The following is a 15,336-nucleotide window of genomic DNA, read 5'->3' on the forward strand; positions in this document are numbered from 1 at the left end:
TTAAGTGCTTTAACCGCATCCTGAAATTTCTAAACAACTGAATTTACTTTAATGTAGTCATTTGTTTACTTGCTATATCCAAGAGTGGTTCAAAGAGTGCTGCTTTTAATTTATTAACTTTTCTGTAAAATTTATAGAGTTACTTTCATCAATTAAGCAAATGAATCTGTGATAAGCTCAATGACAGCCCTCCCTCCCTCCTCATGGACTGCTCGTCTTTCTCACCCCTTTAAGTTTGCCAAGCGCATTAGAATTTCCATTGACATTTCTTTGAAGATTGATGCAAAACACCGTTGTTATTGTCTCAGAAACAGTCTTGGAAACAGTCTTTTCATCTGAACATAAGCTCCCACCCCCACTGACTCTGTACTAATGCAACTCTTTTTTTAATGCGTAGCCTAGATTTTCTCACATAGACGAAGCAGATCATAAAAACTCGACTGCCATCATCCTCTGGAGGGTTTTATCTGTAATTTGGGGTTGGGACCTTTATAAGCATAGATGATCTTTTATAAGCCTGTCTGTTGTTCACCGCTCATTGCAGCAGCCCCATACTGCATAGAACTGGATGACTTAGTGTCAGGCCAAAAAGTCTCTGTTCTTAATCAAAATAACATTGCAGCATATTGGTTTAAAAAAAAGCAGACATAAATATACCAGCTTTTCTTTCTAAAACAAGAATGGTGGCTGGATTAAAATGCCACTATATCATTTTTATAATACTGCTTGTTAACTCAAAATAGTCATCCAGTTATTTAGGCAGGAGGATTCTCCCTAGTATCTGAGCATGCAGTTATGTAAAAACAACAGCATCAAAAATATAATGTTAATCCAAGTTGCAGAAAAGGTAGAAGAGGCAGAAGAGCCTAAAACCTTTGATGTGATTGAAAGTGGCAATTTTTTTATTTTCTATAAAGCAGCAAAAGCGATCATTCTGTGTTTTGGTACATTTGCATAATGTGCTGATTTAATGTTCAAAAGCTCAGATTACCTTACTTACTCAGAAAGCCTTGAAAATCACATAGCTAACAACTGCAAGTATTCAGGATATTATGCTGAACAATATACTGATGATTTATAACTATAGATCAATTTTTTAAAAAATCTCTCACATCTAGTCCATATGCTTTATGTTGAATATTTACTCTTTCCCTCTGGGTGGAGGGACAAAATTCCCCTGAAGAGAATTTGCTTCAAGTAATCCTTTGGTCTCTCTGCCACTAAACCTTTAAAACTCAACCTAGATTAAAAAAAACAAAAATATTGTTTTGTTCCCTTTGCATGGCCACTACTAACACATATTTTTGGCAATATTTAATAAAGTTAGAACTTATTATTGTATTATTTTGTTAGTAGTAATTTTGTGCTGATTTAGTGGAGAGTTACAGTGTTTTGCAAAAATATGCATTTTCTTTGCACTGCTTTCTATTTTGGTATTATACAACATAAAACTTCAACATGGTTATTGTTGATGAAAACAAAGTAGCATTTAACTAAAACTAAACATTATTTTTAACACTTAAATAATGTGAAAGTTTTGCTCTGCAACCATGTCTTCTTGGAATTGACCTAATTATTAAGTAGAGTCCACTAGTGTATAATTCAGCCTTATGAATACAACTGTTCATGTGAAGGGCTTATAGCCCTTCACATGAACATCAAGATCAAAAAACACCCAGCACATGTCAGGGATAATGTTGTGGAAATGATTAAGATTCTATACTGTTTGGAAAAGGAGAATATTAATCAGAGAAGCAGTCAAGAGATCCTTTGGAGGAACTGCACAAATCTACTACTCAGCTGGGAGAGTCTATTGCTTCTCAGAGCTAATGAGAAGATAGACCACACTAAATACAAGACAATAATGAAAGAAAACACGCTAGAGGCTGGAACAGACTTGAGTCTAGCAGGAAAACAACACAACACATTGTGGCCAGAGCCACAATGGAATAGTGGTTCTTCTTTAGATATAAGAATGTATTGGCCTGATGTTAGGTGGTGAATGGTGGTTCTGTATTGCAATTACCTGCACTGTTTTCCGATTTTTTTCAGTAAATATTTTTTCTTCAACTTCACAACTTTCAATTACTTTGTGCTGGCCTATTGCATGATATACCAATAAAGTAAATAAAAGTTTGGAGCTACAACTTGACAAAATGTTGAAAAATTCATTTTATTCCTAGTCTACTTATATTATTCTCTTACCTAAATTATATTATGGTGGTCAGACATAATATGTGCACAGTAATTTTGATATATATGTATTTTCCTTCTGTTTATTTTACTTTCCAGAGTATTGTGAAATCTAAACTACCACTAAAGCCTTGTCTTAATGGAAAAAAGACAACCACAGCCCACACTTGTTTTCCAACTGTGAATAATATTGACATGTAACCTGTGGTTTGTGGAGATTTTCTTCTTGCGCATTTGGAAGATGTTTAAATGCAGATACGCTGCCTGCTGATTAAACTGCAGCGTTGACCCACTGCTGTACACGTGAAAGACTTCAATCTACAAGGCTGCAGCAGACAACTCGAATATTGTCTATTCAGTCTTAATCGGCCCAGAGAGACTGAAAGACCACAGAGAATCTGTGGATTCAAAATTGTGGCTTTATTCTGCCTGGAATGCTTTTACCAATTGAAATGGCTGTTTTACCCTTACTAAAGGACTTTTTATCTGTAATGTAAGATGACATTTTTGACAGTGTGCAAATGTTCAGCACAATTTTTATAAAAAAAGACCTTTTTTATTTTACCCCATATAAAGAACAGCCTACTAAACTTTTTATCTGAAAGGAAAATATATTTTATTACCATTTGATGTCTTTTCACCTTTCTTAAGAAAGGTGCTTCCTCTTTAAAACATTGGAAAAGTTGTACAAAGAACCACATTTATTCAAAACATATAAATGCTTTTAATTTCCTCTGCAAAATTTTCTACTTGTACACCAATCTGCAATCTGCATTTACTTTTCTACAAATCTGACATGTTGGCCTACATTTAAACCCCATCCTCTGGTAGCTCCTGAAAAACAATTCAAACCTCCAACAAGCCCAATTTAGAATTAGTTTGGTGTTTGTTTGAGTGTATTAGAGTCCCTAGTCACTTCCAGTACAGCTGGTTTAAAGTTTGATCAACTGAAATCTCACTTTTGTAGCTTTACTGCATTGGAAAATCTTTTTAAATGTAAAGCCCACAATCCTTTGCAGCTGGAGAAACGGGGATGTCTGCCAGCATGCTAAAAGTACATGCAAATATGGGCCTCTCCCTGTAAGATGTCTCTGCAACTCATAAATGGTCAGAAGCCCAAAGGAGGGGAGAAGTGCCTGCTAGTTTGGGAGGCTGCATGGTATACGGCCAACTGGTTCAGGCCCTCTTGTGAGTGTTTGCTCTGCGGGAAAACTGATTTTTACAATGAAAAGGGGAAAGGATTTACAAGGCCTGACATGTTCTCGCAACCTCCCCACATCTTCCCCAAATCATAGCATTGCTCTTTGCAGCAGAACGTCTAATCAAATCAGAGCCACATGGTTGCAGACACAGTGGGTTGTAAGAAAGATTCAGATAAAAGACTTTGAACGTTTATCTGTGGCATATGATCCACAGGCATAAAAACGTTTGAGGTTTTCAAGATATCTATTTGTTTCCGAGGTTTCAGTTTATTACATAGTATTGACTGTGAGCTGTGTGAAATAAACCTAGTTCTCCCCCGCTTCTCTGTTAAAAGCTGTTGTCATGGATATTGACATGAGATAGGACTCCTTTTTCCCCCTGGAAGTTTGTGCAGTAAGTGTGTGCCCAACATGCTTTGCTGCCAATCACCCCCAGTGGTTCCTCTTTATCAGCTTTACTTAATGAAGATGCCCATCATGTTCCTAACGGTGCCTATTATTGGAGGCCAAACACTACAAGTCAAGGAGATCTTCAAAGAGAGAGTGGAAAAGCCCACTAAACGAGAGCAATATAATAACATTACAGAGACACACATTAATTGGATGGATGAAAGCCCCTCTTTTGTACTACGTGTGGTAGAGGAAAAATGTCTTGGTAAATTGGTTCTGTTTTTAATCAGCAGAAATATCCCCGTAAACTCCATCTTTAATTGATTAGGGATGCCATTAGGTGCTCAGATATAGCAGTAAAACATCAATCGCAGATGTGGAGCAAAACAGAGTCTCTGTGTTCTAGTAGCTTGGTTCAAGGCCAGAGTGTCATTCTGGAGTGGACTCAGAGCGACTGTTTTTTCTATCAGATCCAGTGTGGGGTAATAATGTGGGGTCTGAAACCCAATTCTCTGACAACAGCTGGGGCTGCCTGTCTTTGTTCAATTAAGAAACCTGATACTGCCTCATTCCACCCCATATTCATTATTTGATTTGATTGTCCCCATTATTTGCTCTGAGCTTTTTATAAGTTGTGATTTATTGAAAATAAAATAAAAGTAGACAAAGCCTGTCCACAGTTAAAACTATGCAGAATATACACATGCTCATGTTTTGTGGTGTTGGTGAAAAACCATAAAATACCACACCATTTTTCTCTCCAATTCATCCATCTAATTTAATTACATGAACTTACAATCCCTGCTCTTGTCTTTGTAACTGCTTCATGTTTTTTATAAGCATGACTACAGCCTTCACTGAGAAAACCTATGAATAAATCTGTCAGTGAAAAGTATTTGTTACTCAGAAGAAAAAGATCAGATTTGATAGAATTGGCTTACTGTATGTAAATAACAAGATTTCTCAAACCACCGTTTTAATTTCTAATTGCGTTTAAGTGAATACAATCTTCATGATTTAAAAATAATTACTGCAACAACAGAAAATGACTTGAAATGGCTGCAACATGTGTTTAGTGGCATAATTTGACGACTTATGTTTACACACAGGAAACCAAGTATTTACTTAACCCTCAAAATTACAGATTAAGATACGGAAAAAAGAATCTAGGTAGGCTTGAAGAATTAAAGTGCCAAAGACATTTGCGGAATTAGTTCATAAATTTGATGTAAGAAAATAGTTTTCACATGTGAATCAGCCCTGAAGCAATCACTTCAGTGAAGCATCGGCTCGGCATGCCAATGCATTCCACACTCAATTGGTGAAACATCAATTTAGCTTGAAGTGCATGTACTGAATTACCTTAAAATATGCAGCACAGTTGGTTTTATATTTCAGATATCTTTGTTTTTTTCTCTACTTGCCTAATGTTTCAACACTTTACTTCTGTGTGCAGTATTTACCTCAAATAGCCATATCCTCATTTAATTGACTCTCACTTTGCCGTCTTTTCTTTTTTTTGAGGCTAGACATGTCAACTGCCATTCAGTCTAACTGGACGTTGTCCTTTGACAAAAACAAACCACAATGTTCTCCTCCAACAGGTTTTTTTTTATGCTGGCATGTGTCCATCCTTCTGTACATGAATACATGAGCTGCCTTTGTTTCTCCAGCCGTATATCAGGTTTCTGGGCATGGCTGCTCCGTGTGTTTAATGGAAATGCTATGCAGGAAAAGGCCATGTGGCCGTCTTGAATATATGTGCATCCGTAATGGGATACTCGTGAGTTCCCCTTTGAGTAACTGTTTGCCTTATTAGGTTGTCGTTTGTGACTGCAAACAAACTGGGGAGTACTTTGAGACGGACGAGATTCCCCAGGCTGGTGTCCTGACTGCACACTGTAAACATTGCTGTACCTCTGACTCCTGGATTGGAGCACCATGCCAAACACTAAAGAGTTACAGAGTATCTTGGTGAGAGTGTTTCGCTAAAATGAATAACAGAGTCTGAGTTTATTATTTTCCGGCAGCTGCACATAACATACTCAGTGACTCTCCAGCCTCTTTTATGTGAGATATCAATTTATTATGCTAGACGGAGGCTTTTGTTTTAGTGAAAGGACACGCAAAGTTTTGCTGACAGATCTTTGATTATTAGATCTGAATCACTGCGGTTACTTAAATTACTTCATTTTCTTTTCCTTCTTTACACGACTTAAGGACACATTTTCTCCCAATACTTATATGTAATCAGTTTATGATATTAAAATCATGTGCATAATTTATAGATAATTATATAACAACCACACTCTTGCAACTTCACAGACCTATATTATAGAGGCGTGGTAGTTGTAGTTTTCCAGTCGATGTATTTTCAACAGAGAACGCGTGCCGAGGGAGAGACTTCTGACTTTATTGCTTGGACTCAGGGGAGTCACTGCTGGCTGAGGGCAGTGTGTGTGAGTTGCATGGGCCTGAAACTGATGAGCGTGGGGCTCGGTGTACATAAATTTTGCCCAATACCCCTCTTTCCCTGACACCTCAACCCACCCTACTCATTCACACACAGAGAGAGGCTCAGACACTGAGGTCCACAGCCCTTGCCAAGCTTCCCAGACAGAGCTTTTTATCCTCAGCCTCTCTTAGCTTTAAGTTGACCTGTAGCACCCTGAACTAATCATAATGGTTGCTGGACAACTTGGGGTGATCACGCCCCTGTCTGACCTGACAATATTTAAGGTCACTTGACTATGTAAGACTATAGAAGACCACCCATGATGATGTTTTCTAGCACGTATTGTTTTTGATTATGACAAAATAAGACACTAATAAATATTGTTAATAGTTGCAAAATAACCTAAAAACAACAAAAAAATGTCTTTTAATGTTTTGTAAAATTTAGTTTATATTCATATTTGACAAGACAAAACAATGAGTACAATAAATTAATGATGTAAGGTGTAAAAAAAACCTTCCCTTTTATTTTTAGTCTATAAAAATTAGCTTGTGTTTGTATTTTACAGTAACTCTATTCATGCGTGAATTCATAAATATTTAAAAAATGACTTTATTAGAGTTTATTGACAGTGCTGTTGTGGTTGCTTCTTAGACAGTGGTTTGGATTCTTTTTTAGTCTCAGATGTTTTCCCAGAAATATTTTAAAATATGTAACTCTTTTGACTGTATTAGTTTACCAATCCTAATGGATGATTTCCCTCTGGGCTAAAAAGCAAATAAGAATAAATTTTAAATGGGAGTTTTCCTAATCAGCACAAAAAGGTATTTGTTTTTGGCTTTTATCATACTGTTTTGTGGTTTTTGTTTTGTTTGTTTTTTGTGTGTGTATGTAAAATAACAAGATCCACTTTCCTTTACATGGTGGTCTGGTGTTTTTTTGAATAATATTAGAGGAAAGCACTCTGTTATCACCATGACAAGCATATATTCATCTCATCAAAGTCGCATTTCACATCGGGAAGTCCCATGTGCCTACTTATGTGGTTCTGCCACTGTTGTGACTTGTAAGCTTAATTTCTGCCCTTGATGCTCCAGCTGGAGCCTACACATTATTATATGTTGTAGACTTTATGGGCTTAGAGCATTCCAGAACTCTGTTTGGTTATGAGATTAAGTATGAGATAGATACTCTCTGTGTGATTGTGTACTTTAATCTGATTGGACTTTTTAATTTTCAGGTAACACACTGCTTTTGTGTCTTCACAGCTCCATCTACTGTGTCTATAATGCACCAGGTCAGCCGTACTGTGGACAGCATCACCCTCTCCTGGTCTCAGCCAGATCAGCCAAATGGTGTCATCTTGGACTATGAACTACAGTATTATGAAAAGGTACTCATAGCCATTCAAGTACATGTTGCAAATGCTTCATCCAGTCCTTATTGAACATAAAACACAGACTGTCTATTTTCTTTTATTCTTATCAAGCTAAATATAGTGTTCACTTGTTAAGAGCTGAATCGTTTCATTAGTGTATTTTAAATGTGAATTCTCTCTGCTCAATTGCTTAGCAGCAGATCCTTGGAGGCATGTAGCTTCTGAATATCACTTCGAACCTCTGCTTGTTCTCCTCCAATTACAATCACGGTCAGTCACTGGGAAAGAAAAAAACACACTCAGCCCCGCAGCAGGGCCAGTGGGGATTGATGTGCTGAAACTTGTGGTTGAAACAATGGTACGCTGACTGATGTAAAAATAGTTTTTTGAGGGGCAAGCTCCTCCGAATCAGCATACTTTCTCAAAAGAACACTCACAGAAGCAAATGTGTGTGTAATGCAGCATGTCAGTTAATAAGAAAACACACAAGGAGTAATACTTATGTAGTTTCTCAACCTTTTGTCTGTTGCTTGCCTTTTGACTACCATTCCTCTTACTGACACTGCTGGAGAGAGCTGTCAAAACAATTGTCCCAGCTCCTGTTGTGACTCAGAAGTGTATGCTGAGAAACGTATTGAAGGAAGCCGCTAAAAATGTCCCAGTCTCTGCTCTCAAGCATGTCAACATTCTGGAGAGGGAAAGCGTGGCAGTGGAATATAGCTCTGATCATCACACGTAGCTCAGAGGATCCACCTGACCTCAAACTGCCACCCAGTCTATTTTCCTAACAGCAGCCTCTCAATGTTTCCCTTCATAATAAAAACTAATTGTCTTAGTTGTTTAAAAAAAGACCTTAAATGTGAGTTCTGTCACTAGCTTGGGCCCTTAATGTGCAATTGCATTATTGAGCATTTGAAAATAATTACCTTATACAATTGCACTATTTCATAATTGTCCACTGAAACTTACTGAATATTTTTTGCCCCCAGGATCAATCAGAATATAACTCTACCACCATCAGAAGCCAGACCAACACTGCAGTCATCCGTGGCCTCAAGTCTGGGAGCATCTATGTTTTCCAGGTCCGGGCCCGCACTGTAGCTGGGTTTGGACGCTACAGTGGCAAACTGTACTTCCAGACCATGACGGAGGGTGAGAATTCAGCCAATGCTCACCGCAGCACGCAGAGTTCTTATCACCTTTCATGCTTGGCTTTTCAACACACCGGGTAGGGCAGTAAGATTTCAGACAGCTGCAGAACTGAGAAGGACGCATTATGTGCTGGAAAAAGCACATGTACTCTAAAACAATTACTATGCTGTAAATAAGTATGTGTGAAGTGATAGATTAGTTCTATGTCTTATTTTTCTTTCCGTTATACTTACATCAAACAAATTCCAATAGAAAAAGATGACCTAAATAATTTTCTTAAAATCAGCTTCAAATACGTATTTAGGTCATTTGTGGTAAAAAATAATAATAAAAAAGCTAATTTTGTTGTGTGTGAATAGAATTTGCTCCCTTAATCTAATAAATGATCCTGTAAGACCCAAAACATGATGATACAATTTTGTAGGTATAACAGGTTTGGTTATACAGTGTGTGATATCCAGACACAGCAAATATGATCCACTGCACACAAACCATGCAGACATTGGCTTGCTGAGCTGCTTCAGTTTTTTTGTTTTGTTTTGTTTTGTTTTTGTTTTTGCAGATTGTGGCTTTTTTGTTTCTTTTTGCCTGCTTCATTTTGTCAGACAGGTTCTGTATGATCCATTTCTGGCTTACAAGGTCTAGAAGTGTTTGTTCCTGGGTGTGGCTAGCAAAATGGAAGTCAGCTTTCCAAAATTGTTGTCAATCATATGTGATGCATAATTTATCAAGGGGGTAATTACTTTTTCACACTTGGTCAGGCCGGATTGCACAGCTTTCCTAGCTTAAGAAATGAAAGCCTGATATGTTTCTGTTTACTCTCCTTATCGTTGTCTGAAATTTATCTGTTGATCTGAAGTCTGACAAAAAAAAGCAAAAGCAGAATGAATATGTAAGGGATAAATATTTTTTTTCATAGTGCTGTTTACCACATTATTTTATTATGTAGTTTGAATAATTAGATCAAGCACTAATAATGTTTTTAATTTATTATACAACAACCACTGGGTTAGAGATCAGATTGAATTTGTCTTGTTATCTAAAACATGCCTTACATTTAGTAAACATCAGTCAAGTAGGTTAATGTTAGAGCTATGTCTGGGTATTCCCCTCTGAACATCTCATTTCCATCAGCCGGCAGAGCCTAGAGCCATCATTAGCCTGAACTCTCACAGGAACATCCGTGATGCTGCCGTGCACACAGATCCCAGCACACACAAAATATCAGACTGACTCAGAACTGGAAATATTGTGTAAACAGAGGGTGTACAATGCTAATTGTGTTCAACTTCCACTTAAAAGTTATTTTGAGTTGCATGAAAAATGCTGCTGATACAGTTTAAAGTGAAGAACAGTTCTACAAACATAAAAAAACTTAACAGTTCCAGCAAAGTAGAAGCAGAGAGGGTAGATGAAGTTTTTCTGGAAGCAATATCATTATGAACATTTTATTAAGTTTAATTAGTTGCATTGAATTGTTAATTTAAATCTCATATAAAACACTTAAAAAATAAAATAAAATAATGTGACTCTCTTAAAAAAAAAAGCTTTCTCTGTCTCTGTGTGCCCATTTAGTCACAAGATTGTCATTCCTGGCTGTGTGACCAGTCCGCTTTTCATCCAAATATGCTCTCTTCCCCCTTCACTTCACACACTTTCTGCCAGATGATTTGTCCATATCTGCAGCATCAGAGCACATTCGATGCGGTTTGTAAAATGTTGTGTGCAGCCAGCAGTGATGCCAAGATGCTCAATGGTTCACCCAGCCGTATGCCTGTCTGCCACCCATTGCAGAGGCTCAGATGCTTTCCCATATGTTTCAGCTTGTGGATCTGTGTGACTGTGTGTATGTGCATGCATGCAATTATGCTTATCTCTGTGTTTTTTCTTATATAGAGGAATACAACACAAGCATTCAGGAGAAACTTCCACTCATCATTGGCTCAGCAGCTGCTGGTTTGGTTTTCCTCATTGCTCTGGTTGTCATCATCATCGTTTGTAACCGGTGAGTCCGTTCAAAAACATGGCTAAAAATGCCACTTTATTTTTCAGTTTGTGTGATCTTTTTAACTTTTTGTCTTTTTCTCTTTTTTTTTGTCCCTCTGCACTTTCATTGGACAAATAAAACTACCTTGGTTTATAAGTATTCAGTACATTTAAAAGTCTTGGTGTTTAAAAATTAAAGCTCTGCGGATACTTCAGTTGCAGAAGTATTAAATGTTCATGTATTCTGGTTTGGATTTCAGTTCCCACTTAGGCCAGTGATATTGACAGTGCAGGTCTGCACCTGTGCAGCATTTCTAGGTCTGAAAAGTATGTGCAAGATAAATATTTCAACCTTACAGTGTTATTGCTGCAGGTTTCCCCAGGGCTTTTACGGATGCAGTAACTCATTGTCTTAGGTTATGGTTTCAAAGTGACATAATAAAGATTGTGTTGGAAAGACAAAATGAAAAGGTCAGCTTCTATTAATTAAGAGTTATTTAAAAAATATTAAAAATCTACAAAGAAGGATGTTATCTATTTGGTTACTGTTTTAGTCTTTAATAGAATTTTTTTAATAACTTTTATAAAAATCATAAAACACTACCTTACGATCCTAACAAGACTACAGTTATCCATGCTGCTTGTGGATTTTTTTCTACCACGTTTTTCTTCCACTGAACTTTTCATATGTGCTAAAATGCACCATTTTGTGAACAGACAGTTTCTTTAGCAATTACGTTGTGAATACTCTTAAAAACTGTATCCTGGGCAACTGTAAATCAACAGTCTTTGTAATTGTGCAGGTTTCAGCATAAAACGTATGGTTTAAAAATGATTTATTAATGTCATTTTTTAAATATTTTGCGATTTTTTTTTAGCTGCAGCCATAATTATCAAAATGTGCACAAATACAAATTTTAAAAAAATCAACCTGTGCAATATTAAGTTAGTATATGATTTTCACCTTTTGAATAATATTAAATATAAATACATTTGTTTTTAAAAAATCTAATTTACTGACATACACCAGTACAGTGTTTTTAATACTCTAAAAGGAAGACATTCTGTCTGTAGAATGTAGATTGTAAAAATACATACGTATTGGGATAAAAAAGGAAATTGTGTATTGAATATACAATAATTACCACCTTGACACAATTAATGCATCCACTAAAACCAAGAAGGTTTTTAAAAAGAAAGATCTAGTTATGTTTGTGTGGTATGCTTGTGTAAATGCCTTCTTCTGTGCAGCAATAAAACAAAACAAAAACCCCTTTTCTACCCTCTATTCTGGTTTTAGCTGATTTATCTCCAGCTTAGCTACACCTGGGGGTGTTTGATTCATGTGTTCTCCCCCTCCTTACTCCCTCTTTCCGAGCCAGAGCTAGAGTTCTTTGTCTTTTCCCCAGGAGGCGTGGCTTTGACAGGGGTGATTCAGAATACACAGACAAACTGCAGCATTACACCAGCGGCCACAGTGAGTAAACCACCACCACCGCTCATCTCCGCTCACTCTCACCAACAGCTTCTGCTCCAGGATTAGACACATCTGCATCTATGACTGCCGTGTCACGCAGTTATCCCTGTGGCACTCGTCCAGCACGCAACAGCCTCACACACCTGTCTCCATGGCTACCACCTTGCTTGCTGCTGTCCTTGTCTCCGGACCCTGCACAGCGGCCGTTCATTACCCCCGGCCTGCACCTTTGTGAAATCTTTCCCATTATTTGATTCCTCTGACTTAGGGTGTGGCTTTAACAACAAGATCCGTGTTCAACTGTGTGTTCCAGGAATCACATTTCATAGTCAACTAATTCCATTATGTTAGAAATAGGTCAGTCTTCACTTATGTTAAAGGCCCTTAGAATACTAATGTACATGAGTCGTTTGCTATTGTCAAAAATTTCAAAGGAATTTGGTGAATAAGTGGAGTTACTCTATGATTTTCTTCCCTCTTATAGTTCAAAAAGCATGGAGTTTCAGTGACGTTAATGCATGGATAATTTTGTGAGAAAAATATTTCCATCTGGCCTCATTAACGGATCTTTTTTTTTTTACTGTTGAATTTATACAATTGTGTAATTTTATCTCAGCACTTTTGTCTCAGCACTCTCCTCTTTAGTAAGTCAGTTTTACCCATAAGATAATAACTTTCTCAGCAGAATTGAGTCAGGCTGTGCAATGGACTCCAGTTTTAGCTACAGTCAAGAGTGTGCCAGTAAATAGCTGGCTATTTCACAGATATTATCAGAAGCTAACGTGTCTTGTGTGCATCCTGTTCTCACACCACTCGCAGTTCAGGCTTTTGCCCGTGTTTATGGTGGTCTTTGCCATTAAAGGAAGGTGGTCTTTTGAACTGTGCTTCAGCTTGAGAAGAGATTGTGAGCTTTAGTAATGGGGGGTTGCACCGGGTAAGATCTTTTCCATCTGTTCCATTTCTGCAGCATGTTTTCTTGCTGTAGTCTGCCAGGTTTTCAGGCAATGTGCATGCTATTCTTGCACTGCAGCCGACCATGTGTGAGTTGTGCATCCATTCAGATGGCCTCAGGTCTGATGTGGAGGTATGTGCACTATAATCGGATTTAAAACTCAGGACACTTAAGTCCTCACACACTTAAAGGCCACCTTAAGCCAATTTACCTGGCATTGCAGCTTAGGACAGCCAATTTATTTCTAGAGGTGGAGTTGAGCAATGCCAATACAGGACCCCGGTTCCTCTCCTGAGTGTTAATGGCACTGTGGCTCACTGGAGATGATATATATATTAACCCACTAAATCACAGATAAGATGACTGAAGGTGTCATGTCCTTGCTGACTGAACAACCACACACAGTGGCCATAAGGTACTTGTCATAACCACCGTTTGTAATTACAGTACCTCCTCCATCTTCCAGCCTTCATTGCCTTTATGTCTTAGAAAAAAAAAATCCCATAATTGCACAGGATAGTGGAAATGGAACATGAATGAATTATTGCTGTATCTCACTGCATTTGACTGTCTGGCCCATAGGTCTACTAACATGACCACATCAATTAAATATTATAGTGGCTCTTTCCTATCTTCCAAGTGTCTCCAGGAATGAAGATTTACATTGATCCATTCACGTATGAGGACCCAAATGAGGCAGTGAGGGAGTTTGCCAAGGAGATTGATATATCCTGTGTGAAGATTGAACAAGTCATTGGTGCAGGTAAGGAAGAAATCTTACTGAAACAGGATTAGAATACAGCATTTTCTGAAGCTATTTACTAAGTCAAAGTAGGTGCAGGAATGCTGCATATTTCTAGTTGCACATTTAATTATGGGGGATTTATAAATTGATCTATTTTCCATGTTACTTTTTAACAGGGGAGTTTGGGGAAGTGTGCAGCGGCAACTTAAAGCTCCCGGGAAAAAGAGAGATGTTTGTGGCCATAAAGACCCTGAAGTCTGGCTATACCGAAAAGCAACGGAGAGACTTCCTGAGCGAGGCCAGCATCATGGGTCAGTTTGACCATCCTAACGTCATTCATCTTGAAGGAGTGGTCACCAAGAGCAGTCCTGTAATGATCATCACTGAATTCATGGAGAATGGATCCCTTGATACCTTCCTGAGAGTAAGAAACCAGAAATGTTTCCCCTATAGCAGTTTTTATGCTTCTACTTTTACTGCTAACAATTTTACCGCTCTACAGAGTAATGATAGCTCTAACAACAGTGTTGGCCTCAAAAACTGCCTCCTTTGAAGCTTGGAGGTCCCTGTACAAAGCTTGTGCTTTGACGAGGATAAAAGAGATGATTCAATGATCTCAGCATAATAAGTTTATGACAACTCTGTCTAGCATATTCTACTTCACTAAACAACTCTTGAGATGCCTTCAAACTATCTGTCAAAAGCTGACAAGAGGCAATCAGTCCTGCTCTGCATACAGCATACTAATATCCAGAAAACAATTCAACAACTCGCATAATAAAGATTAATCAAATTCAACTGCTAGAGGTAATTTTACCGTAGTAGCTCCTTATTACCAATGGAGAGTTATTGCACTCAATTGCAAATGCTCAGTTTTAACCCATCTCTCAATAATATTTTCTGTCAGTCTTTACTGTGCTCTGTTTCATAAAGTGTCTTGTCAGGTGGAGCGAAGAATTGTTGTCACTCTTGGGCTCACTGCTTATTATGCAGCACCACGCATGGATGCTTATGACATTCTAATTATTTTTTTGTCTTCTGCTCCCTGACATGAAATATAAAGTGCTCATGAGTTCATTGGATTTTTTAATTTTCACAATCTCCCCAGCGAGGGATGTTATATAGAAACCTCCACGCTCTCCTTTTACATCCCACGTTAAATTATTCCGATTCTTTTCAAGACTTAAAATAAATGTCATATGTTTATATATGAAACCACTATAGGGTGACATATTACACAACCCATCACTAACTGTGTTGGGATAGATAGATAATCAAGTCTTATGTTCTGATGGTTTTGCATGCTTGCTTCTACTCTATTTGATGTTGTCGCCTTTTAAGTGAGTGAATAGAGCAGTGTACAAATAACGGGGGCTCATGATATATGGTTTTTTCTAAAAGAGAAT

The 15,336-nt window shown here is 37.7% G+C and overlaps 1 protein-coding gene across 4 annotated transcripts in view; it reads left to right on the forward strand.

Annotated features, from left to right (window-relative positions):
- The window catches only part of ephb2 (EPH receptor B2), a 127,746-nt gene that overhangs the window by 99,563 nt on the left and 12,847 nt on the right, over nt 1–15,336 (forward strand). Inside the window, exons 6-11 of one of the 4 annotated variants that reach the window (XM_014469940.2) lie at nt 7,509–7,633; nt 8,608–8,770; nt 10,667–10,775; nt 12,166–12,233; nt 13,826–13,948; nt 14,107–14,354. In XM_014469940.2, coding sequence (XP_014325426.2) covers nt 7,509–7,633; nt 8,608–8,770; nt 10,667–10,775; nt 12,166–12,233; nt 13,826–13,948; nt 14,107–14,354 — 836 coding nt within the window. The remainder of the gene's footprint in view (nt 1–7,508; nt 7,634–8,607; nt 8,771–10,666; nt 10,776–12,165; nt 12,234–13,825; nt 13,949–14,106; nt 14,355–15,336) is intronic. The other 3 variants (XM_023324947.1, XM_023324946.1, XM_023324948.1) reach the window with 3 other exon arrangements.

This window comes from Xiphophorus maculatus, chromosome 20 (assembly GCF_002775205.1).
Source record: "Xiphophorus maculatus strain JP 163 A chromosome 20, X_maculatus-5.0-male, whole genome shotgun sequence".
Taxonomy (NCBI): domain Eukaryota; kingdom Metazoa; phylum Chordata; class Actinopteri; order Cyprinodontiformes; family Poeciliidae; genus Xiphophorus; species Xiphophorus maculatus.